Source organism: Mustela lutreola, chromosome 10, assembly GCF_030435805.1.
Source record: "Mustela lutreola isolate mMusLut2 chromosome 10, mMusLut2.pri, whole genome shotgun sequence".
In the NCBI taxonomy this organism is placed as follows: domain Eukaryota; kingdom Metazoa; phylum Chordata; class Mammalia; order Carnivora; family Mustelidae; genus Mustela; species Mustela lutreola.
In genome coordinates this window covers 9505596-9518084 of record NC_081299.1, presented here as the reverse complement: position 1 = coordinate 9518084, position 12489 = coordinate 9505596, and the positions used below count along the sequence as shown (strand labels likewise).

Sequence of the window (12489 nt, the reverse complement as noted above, 5' to 3'; positions counted from 1 at the left end):
ACACAGCGTCAGGGGGATGTATTGGACAGAATGACCTCAGGCATTCTGGTCAAGGAAAACAGCCCTGCGGAAACGCTTGGCACCCAGATAAGACAGGCTGGAAATGGACCTAGAGTGACACAAGGGAAGCTCAGCGCGCCCAAGCTTGGTACCAGACACGAAGCCCACAGACTGTCCCCAGGAGCCACAGCCCACAGACTGTCAGGCCCAGGGCTCAGTCAAGAGCCTGCAGCAGAAACACAGCCAAACCCCAGGTCAGAGTGTCTCCCCCATCCAACACTTTGGGGACCAAGGAGGGGATGGGCAAGTGGAGTCACTCAGCTACGCGGAGACCAGCAGCACACCCGCTGAGTCTGCACGGCCCCTCCCTTCGGATTTCCCCCAGCATCTCCGTCAGGTGCTAGAGACAGCCCAAACCAGCGATGTGGAATGCAGTGAGGTCCCCAGCGACCAGCCTGGGAGTGTGGCCCTCAGCTCCCACCTGAAGGAAGTCAGGCAGGAGGAATGAAGAGTGGCAGCCTCCAGGCTAAGTCCTCTCCTACCTTTCTGCGCTACAAGAGGGCCCAGAGAAAAGGGGAGAAATTTGGGTTGGAGGTGAGAAACGGAAGAGAACGAACTGTAGGGCCAGCCTTCCTGAAGTGGGTGGAGGACCCCAGGGATGAAGCTGGGCAAGAGCATCAAAGCCAGCAAAAGGGCCAGAATGTCATTCTCTCCACTTCCTTGGGAAAGACAAGACACTTTGAAAAACAAAACAAAACAAAAACCTTTGCAGAAGCTTCAGGATTGCCCTTTTTGAGCACAGATATTAGGGTCGCGCTGCCTGGGGTTAAAGTCCCAAGGCCACCCAACATCTAAACTCACCCGCTAAATAGGAAAGGCCCCGTCTGCCTGCAGGGTGGCCGTGAAGAGGAGCCCATCCAGCACACGTGCTACAGGTCTGGGAACACAGTGGGAACTATTCTTACTAGAGCTTTTGGACCTACTCTAAATGCTTCCTACTGTGCATAGTGAAGCGGGGTGGGGGTATGGGAGGAGGAATAAGAAAACCGAGGCACCGTGTAGTAGCAAAGGTGCCAGCAAGGAGGCATGGCTTGAGCCCTTCCACACTGTCCCACGCAAGTTCTATCTACCCCCAGTCTGTGCTACATATGTGGGTCTAGGGCAGGAATCAGCGCGCTTTATTCTGCAAAGGGCAAGACAGCAAATATTTTCATCTTTATGGGCAACATGGTCTCAGTAATAGTCTCATGCTTGACTCTACTATCATAACACAAAAGCAGCCACAGATAAAATGAACGTGAATGGATGTGGGTATGTACCAATAAAACTTTATTTACAAAAGCAAGGAGTGGGCCGCATTTGGCCCCAGGGCCATAGTTTGCCAACTCCTGGTCTAGGGTTTGGGGGCTCATCAAGTTCACACGGCCAATAAACAGCCAGCTCAAAAGAGCTGAATTGGGACTGAATGAGAAAGACTGCCACACTCTTTCCGTGGCCCTACCAGACCATCACAATCCTACTACCACGAACTGGGTCAGAGTTCTCATTGGCTGCACCCATGCCCAACTCTACCCTCGCTGCCAGGGTTCTACTGCTGCTCCCCTAAGTCTGATGGGACCTTTTATGCTCCTCACCCCACCACCACATCACCAAACATCCTTGACTGCTCCATCTCTGAAGAATCAACTTCTTAAAAAAAAAAATTTTTTTAATTGAGAAAAAAAAAAAAAGAATCGCCATGGGAGACTTACAGACCTAAGAGATTAAGCCAAGTCATCTCTGGGGACCACATGCTTTAGTAGTTAAAGTCACAGGCTTGGGCGTCTAACTAGGGTTCACCTTCCCCTTTCGCTACTTCCTAGTGGATGAACGTGGGCACACAGACAACCTGAGTGTTTCCCTTGCCTGGAGAAAAGGGTTAGGATTTTTAAAAATTAAGATAATTTATGCAAGACTTACTGGAAGGATTATTGAAAACCAGAATTGTTAAAGAGTCATAGCGTGCAGAATTCTCTTTTCCTCAATATGCTTTACATTTGCCAAGTAGACCATCCTCTCCTGGAGGAAGAGCATCTCTTATTGACTTGCTCTTCTAGAAACCGTGCAGAGGAAGCACAGAGCAGGTGCTCAGGGAAGGCTGCGGCTCACCAGGGAGCAGACGGGGTGGACAGAGCGGCGAGCCCCTGTGGCCGTGACGTCGGAGCATCTCATCTGTGATGCCAACTGACCCCCAAGTGACTGGCTAGAGAGGGTCCACATTTCCTCTCGGCCCCTTCCCCCTCCTAACCGAGTGAGCTCTTCTGACTTTAGCTTTTCTGGCTCCTACTCTTCTCGTTTCTTCAGGGAGAGAATTCTCCCTTGAGACTGCGGACATCATTATCCCGTGTTGCGTTGCTCCCTTGACATAAAGGGGTTTGGGTTTGTTTTTTGTTTTTTGGTGGTTTTTTTTTTTCTTTTTTTGTTTTTGTTTTTGTTTTTTCAAAGGAGACAGAGGATTTCACAGGCTGATTTAGGCCTAGGTGCCTCCAAAAGCTTCCAGAGTAAAGCCACAGGGGACAGCACCGAGGCACTTTGGAAATCCAATCTGCCTTCTCACAGTAACTTCAGAGAAGAAGAAAGGCATGTGAAATCTGGGTCCAGGCAAGCTCCCAGGCTTCCTCCTCGTGTGGAAGGAGAGACCCGCAGCCATCACGGACCCAGTAATCCACAGATTCTCACCCTTCTGGACAAGTGAGAGTCCCGGTGCACGTGGAGGGAGAAGTCACGGTGCACATGGAGTTCAACGCTTCGATACCCTCGAAGCGAGGGCAGCTGTGTTGCTCTCTGCAGTCAGGGGTGCCCGGCTGGCCCATGGAAGGACGTGTGCCCAGCACCCCCACATCCCACACTAATAAAGACTTGCCACTCACAGTGGTTCAAGGCTTTCCACGCACAGACTTAAACTCTGCAAGGACGCTAGGAAGTATATGTATCCCCCTTTCACAGATGAAGAAATGGAGACAGAGAAGTCACCTACCCAAGGTCACACAGCCCCGTAACCAGTGATGCTGGGGACACCTGGCGGTCTAGCTCCTGAACCCGCACTCACCCACCCCGCGAGCTGCCACCCTGTGCAGACACGCTCCGTCCCTAGACACCAGCTCCTCTGTTTCCTCCAGTGTGCTGGGACTTCAGAGCCCCCAGAAAGGAAGGTCTGTATAAATCAGGCCGCCCTGAGTCCAGTTCTCATTTTGCAGCTAAAGACAGATGGCCGGGGGGAAGCCGTGGGGTCTGCCATCACCACAGTCACGCAGCCACCTTGTGAAATTTCGCATCAACACTAACGCAGGCCTCCAGACTCCTCATACAGTGCTCTTCTCATCATCCTCCTGCCTCATACATGAAATGCACAATTAACCCTTGAACACCCAGGAAACCTCTGGAGAGCACATAGTCCTTCTCCCAACAGGAATGAACTCAGAGAGGAGGGAACTGGGCCAACACAAGGCCACCTGGAATCCTGCGGGACGCCAGCAGAACCGCAAGCACCTGTCCAGCAGCAGTCTGTGGATTCCAGCCCCGGGACCATGTGCACCAAGCCACACACCCTCACCTGGTTTTCCTTGTGACCGATGCACACCGGAGCAAGATGGCTGGCAGAGGGGGAGGCTACAGCCCACCGCAAGTCTCCCCTCATGTAATACATGAGCCTTGAGAAGATAAAGTCCGGGGTGAAGAGCAACGGGGTCTCCCTGCGGCGAAACCAAGGGCTGGGAGAGGCTGCAGAGTGGACACGATCATGAGCAGCTAAGTTCCCCCAACGCCGGCTGGAGAGGCCCGGCTCGCACGCCTCCCTCGGCAGCAGAGAGGCAAGCTGACAGAAAATGACCAGTCTGGGATTGGCGCCTCGCCCCCCCAGAGAGGACCACAGCCACCAGGTCATCAGACCCCTCCTGACGCACCCACGCTCATCCTCCAGGTAGCCACAGAGGAAAGAGATGACAAGACGAATGAGGGTCCTCAATGACCGAGCCCCAGTTCTGTCTGGTGGCACGTCCTAAAAACTTTAAAGTGAACATGCCAGGCAATCACATCACAGGCCATTTGAAGTTCACATTCTGAATGACATCCAGGGAGAGGCACGGCAGACAGACACAGGGGCCTCCGCAGCTGGGGTCCCTGGCTGGTGCCCTGCTCCCCACGCGACCCCCCTCCTACCTGCTTCCATGAGCTGGCACTGCTGACCAAAGACGTGGGAGAAGGTGACCGGGCCCGTGGCAGAACTGGATGGCGCCAGCGTGGGTTCCATGGCTCTCCTGGGGTCTTTGGTGTGGGTCATGTGGCAGCGTCCAGATCCTTCAGAGTGTCTGAGCCAAGGACGTTGTCACTGGCCCTGGAACCGCAGGTCTGAGGCTACCTGTCACTTCCAAGAAGGTGTCCCCCACTCCCAGAGTTTATAATGCTTCTTCCTCTTACCACTCACTCCGTGCAGCTTTTCTCGAACACCAAGCAAGTGAAAAATGAAACCCTCTATGGTCTAGCAGATCTTGCACACCCCAGAGTTAGACGCACAGGGAAACCGAAGTTTTGCCCGCCAGGAGTCCTTTCCTCGCGTCTGGGAGGGACGATGGGTACGCGGCCCCCTCTGCCTTCTTGGGCGCCACCTGGAAAGGGCAGAGCCTGCGGCGATGCTGCTCCTCCAGGGCAGGCTGGCGGGAGAGCTCCGGCCCCGGCAGGTCCCCGCCAGCTGCAGGAAAAGCTCTGCCTGCTCCCTGCAGTGTCTCCTTGTGGCGAGGAGAGCAGGCAGCCGAGGCTGCTCCGGGCGCCCCGGAGACCTGGCCTCACCGGCTCCTGGCTCCCGCCACTGAGGCCCTGCGGTCTGCCCTCCTGGAGCCCGGGAGCCGCCGGCAGCGTGTGCGCGCCCCTGGGTGGCCGGATGCAGACGGGGAGAGCGGGGAGAGCGCGGGCGGCGGGCGGGCACAGCGCGGGCACTCTGCAGCTCTGGCGCGAGGTGTCCCCGGCTCGCGCATCCTTCACTCCCGACGCGTCTCCCTTGCCGCGGCCCCCTCCTCGCAGAGCTGTGGGGAGGAAAGCCAGACGCGGTTAAAGAGCTGCTCCGACCTACTGCAGCCAGCGCCCCCCACCCCGCCCACACCACCACCCCTTTCCGTGATGCAAAAGGGACGGTGCTTGGGAGATATTCTGGATGCGGAGGGAAGTGCTAACTCAGCCCAGCAGGTTCCTGGTGCTGTAACCTCTTCCTGCCCACAGCTCAGGACGTGCCAGACACAGAGAGGAGAAGGCCAGCAACAAAATCCAGGAGCCAGAGGAGATGGCAAAACGTCACACACGCCCACGGCACCCCAGTGACTCAGACGTGGTTTGGGCGCCGCACTTTCATCAACCCCAACCTCTTCTGGGCCCAGAACGATCAACCTGCTCCACCCGGAAGGGACAGTTCCCCTGGACAGGGGGCCGGGGAAGGAGGAATACTGCCCATCTGTCCAGACAGTAAGCGCTGCCGCAGTGGGGACTGCCTCTCTTTGCCACCCCGGCTGCGGATTGCCAGGGTGCTGACTTCTGACTTGAGAGACAGACAAACAGACACTGCGTCTTCTCCAGCCAGCGTTCTGGATACTCTTGGTGGGGATCTGGCTGCAGGGTAGGCAGGATGCTGGCAGCACAGCACCCACCAGGAGGGACAACGGGACACGGCACAGGGGCAGGCACAGCACCTGGGGAGGGTTTCAGCTGAAAAGTTCAAGATACAGGGAGTAAAGTTCCAACGGAGGCGCAGGCCCGAAAGGCTCTCAGATGGGAGCTTTTCCACTGGAGCTCTCTGCCAGCAAGTGCCACAGCTCAGCGCCACCGGAGGGCTGTGTGGGATGGAGAAGGCGAGGCACAGGAGCCCTGCCAACCCTCCGGGAGCTCATGAGTCGGCTTCGTGTTCACACTCTAAGATAGCCTGGATGCCCAACTCACCCTTTTCGGGTACGGCGGAGGCTCCTCTCCAAGCCATGACATCACAGAATATCAGAGACACTTCCCGCTGACCACTGGGGTCTAAGGCACTCAAGGAGGAGACCAGACTTCCCGAGAAGGGCAGAAACCCCACACAGGATGGGAGATTGGGTGGCTTCCCACAGCTGTGTGGCTCCGCGGGTTTTAATGCATCCTACCTGTGATGTCCTGTCCCGCCCCCACGAAAATCCCAGGTGGCCTGCCGGGACGAGGGATGACTAGGAGGAACACCAAAGATGTTTAGGGCTGTGAAAATCCTCTGTACGATGCTCTAAGGATGGATACGTGCCATTATACATCTGTCTAAACTCAGAGAGTCACGACAGCAAGCGTGAAGCCTCGGGTTCATCAGCTGAAGCAAATGCCCCAGTCTGGTGGGGGATGCTGATGAGGGAGGAGGCTGTGCACGAGGGGGTCTTTGGGAAAGCTCTGGGCCTTCCTCTTAATTTTGTTGTGAAACTAAAGCTGCTCTTTTAAAAAAAAAATATATATATATCTTTAAAAAAAAAATCCAAGATAAGCCTTTATACCCTAATTCAACCTGCAGAGGTTTTTCGTTTGGAAAACCACAGGCTCTCTTCCTCCCCCTCTGCGCACCTAGTCCACTGCTGATCCCCACTCCTGGGGGCTCCGTGTCGGAAATCTCCCACATCTCCCTTGCTCTCTAGCACCAGGCACCTGAGCTGCCTCCCGTTTCCTGAGACCATAAACAACACAGTAATGATGCCACCTAATGGCCAGTCCTCAGCATGTCACCCAATTCGGGACTCGGAAAGAACAGAATCACTCTTAGTAGTTACACCAGGATAAGTGGCATCAACGGGGAGGGAGGGATCTGTGCAAGATCCCCCCCGCCCTCACCCCCTGCTCCCTACCCTGGCGTGGAATTATCCAAAAACATATGCAAATCTGATTTCAGGAAATGGTGCCAAGTACTCGTCCAGAATGGCTCCCGAGGGCTGCACGCAGGGTCCCTCTTTCTCCCACCTTTACCGGTAACCACTGCTGGCAAAAATGAGGAAGCTGAGCAATCAAATGGTAAAAAGTCATACTTCGCCCTTTTGATTCGCTTTCCTTCATTACTAGGAAGGAAGCTGAGCACTCCTTGGAAAGCCTATTAACACTGAGGCTTCCTCTTCAGAAAATTTCCTGTTCACAGCCTCTACCCACTTGTCCCAACATTTTTCTCATTTCTGACTTTGCTGTTGATTCCCGTGACCTTGCTAGATAGTCATTTAGACCTTGCCGATATGTCCTGTAAGTCAGCTGACTAATAACTTCATGCAAGGTGTCTTTTCTTGGGCGAGAAATATTTCAGTTTAATGTGATCCAATTCATGGCTTCTTGGACTTACAGTTCATTTTGAGGGTCTTGCTTAAAACCTCCTTCCCTAAGGCGGCAAAATCAGCATCCTTTACAGCTTTACTTTTCACACACAGGCCTATCTGGAACCTACTTTTATATCTGATATAAGGTAGGGTCCAGCTTTGTTTTTCTCAAGGCTGCGAACCGATTTTCCCAAAACCATCTTTTTCGCAATGTGTCCTCTCCCCACTGTGACCTCACCATCATCTATCAAGTTCCCGCACCCATGGGTCTCTTCCTAAGCTCCCTCCTGTTCTGCTAGCTCCCTCCCATACTGTGCTGCCAATGGTAACATTTTAGATCAGTGACCAACATTTTTAAAAGCCCAGATTTCCGATTTTTCAAGACATGACAGATTTGATGGTGTTGAATCTGTGTGTCTCTTGTTAGTAACCAGCTGGAGCAGCAGATACCTCTTTCTGTGGGATGCACGCCTTCCTATCACACCAAATCTAGTGTGCATTCATTTACAATACAAGCCGATCTCTCCTAGAGATGTGTTCAGGTGTTAAAAACACCTCCAATGATAAAGGTCAAAAGAAAACTACATTAGAGAAAACCTTTAGTGACTCTCAGGGTTTTTGTTACATCTGGGCTAATCAAGATCATTTATTATCTATTCGATACCTGGCATGATGCTAGCCACAGGCCGACGGAGGAGACGTGGGGCATGGAAAGGGGTGGAGGGGAGAAACGGGGAACGTGGGAGAAGCAACACATAATCTGTTCAGACACGGTAAACACAGAGAATGATTAACTGAAACAGAAAAACATACCACACTATGAACTGAAGATCACAAAGATCTTGCCATTCCAATACTGATAAGGGTTAACAGCTTCAGGAAAACCTTTAAGGGAGGGGGACTATGTCAACTGGATGTGAGAACAGAAGTGGGCTTTGCCTCAGTAGAAGGAAAAGACTGGGTTGGGAGGAGTTCGCACAAGCAAGTCATTTGGGCAACGCTCCTTTAAATGCTGTTATGCCGGAAGGTTCCAAAGGCCACTTAAGTCTCTTTAGATGAGGAAAGATAAAAATTCACTCTAATTCAAATCAATGGTCATAGGCATATATTAAAAATCTCCCCTGATACTTTTTCATACTTGAAACTGATCTGTCTCAGAGGGCTCCCTTGGCTTTGCTGAGACCTCATAGTCCCAGAGGAGTTAAAAACCAGTTCTCTGATGTTCAGGCTCAACCCATCAGCCATTATGATCCATAGTTCCCAAAAGGTGCAGACCAGCATGGCCACGCATCATAGACAGGTAGAGGCCAAGTGAAGGACAACCGAGGAAAAAGTGACCCTGAGCTCAGAGCAGCTTGTTTTATGATGCTTTGTGTCTCACAGCAAAAGACAACTCGGCAGATGCTGTTTAGTGCCATGAGCCAGCCATGAGCTCCAAGGACATACTCACTTAATAATAGATGCTAACGTGCCCATTCCCAGCTGAGGAAACCTGCCCATAGGGAAATTCAGGTGCTCTGTCCAAGGTTACACAGCCATGAACAGGTGATCCCCAAGAAGAGCAGTTCTGCTGGGTCTCTGCTTTGTGTCTGGCTCGCTGAGAAGTTATGCTGCTACTGCTACCAGCCTCACTGAGAAGTTATGCTGCTACTGCTGCGCGGTGCAGGGAGGTCACCATGTTGACTCAAGGTTTCAAGCAAGGCACCATCAATGTCATTTTTACAAGACATTTCCCAAGTTTTAGTGGCATAAAATTCAAATGCCAAACAATTTATCTATTTGAGGGATGTAAGTGAGTGGATTTTAGTATATGCACAAATATGTGTAAACATCAGCACAATGTTAGAACATACTCATCACCTCAAGAAGAAACCCATACACTTCGTCTGTCATCCCCTCAATGCCCAGCCCCCTTCAACCAAAGCAACCATGAATCACTATTTCTATGAATGTCCCTACTCTGGACTTTTACATGAACTGACTCGTACAACACCTGTTGTACAACCATGTCTTGATGGCGCTAAGTTATCCTAGTAACCTTAAAGCTAGCAAAGGCAAAGGCAAAAGGCAAAAGTAGGACTTGGCTCAAGAGGAGCTTAATTAAATTTCTAAACAGACTCATTTAGAAAGGGTGAGCCTTTCTTCCGCGAGAGAAGTCACTGATCAGTAAATCTAGGCCACGCTCCTTTTATTCTGTCATGAGTGAACTGGAGAAATAAACATAATGTTCCTCTGGAGGAATGGGACTTAAATTCAGTCTCCTCAATCCTAGGTCTTAAATTATTTCTCTAATTTCATGTACACTTTCTAGCACTGAATCAAAAATAACCAGCCATCTACTTTCCTTCCCTCCTGAGTATTTCAATTCAATCCAGACGAGGGGATAAGAAAGATAAAAATCCATGCCTGAAGTGGGGGTCCTGGGGCCAATGCTGAGTGAGAACCCAAGCAAGATGAGAGGGAATCTATAAGGTAAGGACAGGGGGGTCAGAGCTCAAGAAAGACAAGGAAGGCATACACTGCATGGCATAAATATAGGTATAAATATACAAACACCCTCAAGTAAGTATATATGGATATGTGTGTGTGTGTGTGTATATGTATACACACAATATATGTATATATGTGTGTGTGTGTATATATTTGTGTGTATATATACAGATATATATATGTGTATATATATATACACACACACACATATTCTCTAATATAAAAGTATACATACAAAGAAATAAATCCAGATTTAGATGTGTTTGTATATGTATAGTATGTCAGTATACAGACCCTACTATATGCCTTAGTTCTGTCCCCCAGGAGTGCTCACAAGCCATGATACTACACGAGAAATGAGATCTCGTAGGTTGTAAATACCATCCTTCCTTAAAAGGAACCAGAGGTGGTTGATTCCAAGGCTGAGATGAGGAAAACATAAGAGCTTGATGTCTTGTTCAGCCAGAAAGTCTAGAAATATTCAAAGACGGCTGGAGACATTCCAAAAAACACAGAGAAAGCCAGCTTAAAGAGGCTCCCACTGGCCAAATCAAGGATAATCCCAGCATAAAAAATTATAATAATGAATTTAATTTATTAAATAGAAACCTATGAATCCACAAGGACAGATTGATGAATACATAAAAATACACGCACATATACATACATAAATAAATCCATAAATAGATCCGAGAAAGCTCTTCTTTATAGCAGAATGCCAACCAATAAATATATTCTAAACAACGCACCTGGAAAATTGCCATTTGACGGTCATTCGAAGTTATAAATCAGGCAAGAAACATCAATGAGTGCCAAAACTGTAGATGAAAGTTTGATGAGGAACAGGAGACTTAATGTCTCAAACTATGTCCCTATAAAATATTTATTAATTGCAAAGTGAAAAGGGAGTGGAGAAACCCAGTGAAGATACTATCTTAATCAAATGACCCAAGTTAATATCACTAGTAACAGAATAACAAAATCATGTCCCATTGAATAGGGTGTGGAAGGCAAACTGAGCAGGACGTTTCTGCAACGTCCCTAACAAAGGTCAATTACCTGAATTTAATCATGAGGCAATCAGAGAAGCCCAAACTGTGGAACATCCTATAACTATCCTGTAACCTTCAAAAGTGTCAAGGTCATAGCCATTTAGAAAAAAATCTAAAAAACATTCCAGATCAAAAGCAACTAAAGAGGCAGGGCAACCAAATGCAAACTGTAATCATGAATCATTCCAATAAAACTCGAATGGAGTCCATATTGTAATGGCAGATGGATGTTAATTCCTTGAGTGTGATGGCTGCACTTGGCTGAAGAGGAGAATTCCCTCTATGTGCAGGAAATACACCCTAAAATACCTGGGAGTCATGGAGCATCATGTCTACAACATGTGAGGGGAAAGTTCTTTGGACTACTGTTGCAGTTTTTCTGTAGGTTTGAGGAAAAATAACCAGACAAAAAAGACAACATGATCAAAAATGCAAGAGTCAGAGAAAGACAATGACACGTAATCCAGATAACTCTATTCTCAGATACAGACTATAGTAAGTTTGCTTCAGATGATCAAGGAAACAGGAGAAGGTAAAGAAATTCAGCAGCGAAATGGAAACCATAAGAAGTCACCTAATTGAAAAAGTAAGTCGCCAAACTGATATTAGACAGAGAGAGAGAGAATTCATGAGCTAGGAAAACAGAAGAATGTCAGAATGAAGCACAGAGAAGAATGAGACAGAACGATTCAGTGGAAAGATCAAAGAGGTATAACTGTCATCCCAGAAAGAGAGAAGAGAAAGTGGGGTTGAAGTACTATTGGAAGAGATCATTGATGTATTTAAGAAAAACTGACTAAAGATTTAAGAAGCTCAATGAACCCTAAGCAGGATAAATAAAGAGAAAATCACACGTAGGAAGATCACAGTCACATACTGAAAACCAGCAACAGAGAAAATCTTAAAAGCAGCTGGTGGTGAGGTGAGGACAGAACAGTTACCTTCTAAGTGCATTGAGACAGACACCTGCCAGCACTACCAACTAAGGAAACCAGAAGTTACTGGGACGATGTTCTCCAAGTGCTGAAGGAAAATAACTATCACATAGAATTCTATACCCAGTGAAAATATCCTCCAAGAATGAAAATGAAATAAAGACATCTTCAGACTAAATAAATCTGGGAAAACTGGTCACCAGCAGATGCAGTCAAAAATATACTAAAGGAAGTTACTCCAGGAAGAAGAGAAGTCAACCCACATGAGAGCTTGGAGCTAGAGGAAAGGAAAAAAAGAATAGTGAAGGGTAGTTGTAGCTAAATCTAAGTTAGATATAAATTAATATTGACATGTAATATTAATGCACAATCATATATATTTATAATTATTAATGGTTATGATTACTGTTCATTAATAATATCAGTAATGCATGATAGTATTTAAAGTACATGTAGAAATAAAATATAAGACTGAAATAGTTTCAAAATTGAGAGAAGGTAAGTGGAATGAGAATGTTCTAAGATCCTTGCTTTGTCCAGGAAAACCAGGAGCATTAGTGTACAGCAGATCTTGATAAGACAAGAATGTGAGTTAGGACCTCTGGTGTAACCACTGGATTAATTGAGGGGATCAACAAATATCAAAATAAGCAGTCTGAAAGCTGTCAATAGAGAAGAGGGACC

At 48.6% G+C, this 12489-nt stretch overlaps 1 protein-coding gene across 4 annotated transcripts in view; it reads right to left on the bottom strand.

The window, feature by feature from the left end:
- KAZN (kazrin, periplakin interacting protein) overlaps nt 1-5081 on the bottom strand; it is a 1030689-nt gene extending 1025608 nt beyond the window's left edge. For 2 of the 4 annotated variants that reach the window (XR_009344966.1, XM_059134944.1), the window contains exon 1: nt 4198-5059. Coding sequence is in view for 3 of the 4 variants with exons in the window: in XM_059134944.1 (XP_058990927.1) it covers nt 4198-4318 (121 nt within the window). In the remaining variant the exon portion in view is untranslated. Of the gene's footprint in view, nt 1-4197 lie in introns of all 4 variants that reach the window. The other 2 variants (XM_059134942.1, XM_059134941.1) reach the window with 2 other exon arrangements.
- Nucleotides 5082-12489: the final 7408 nt, after the last annotated feature.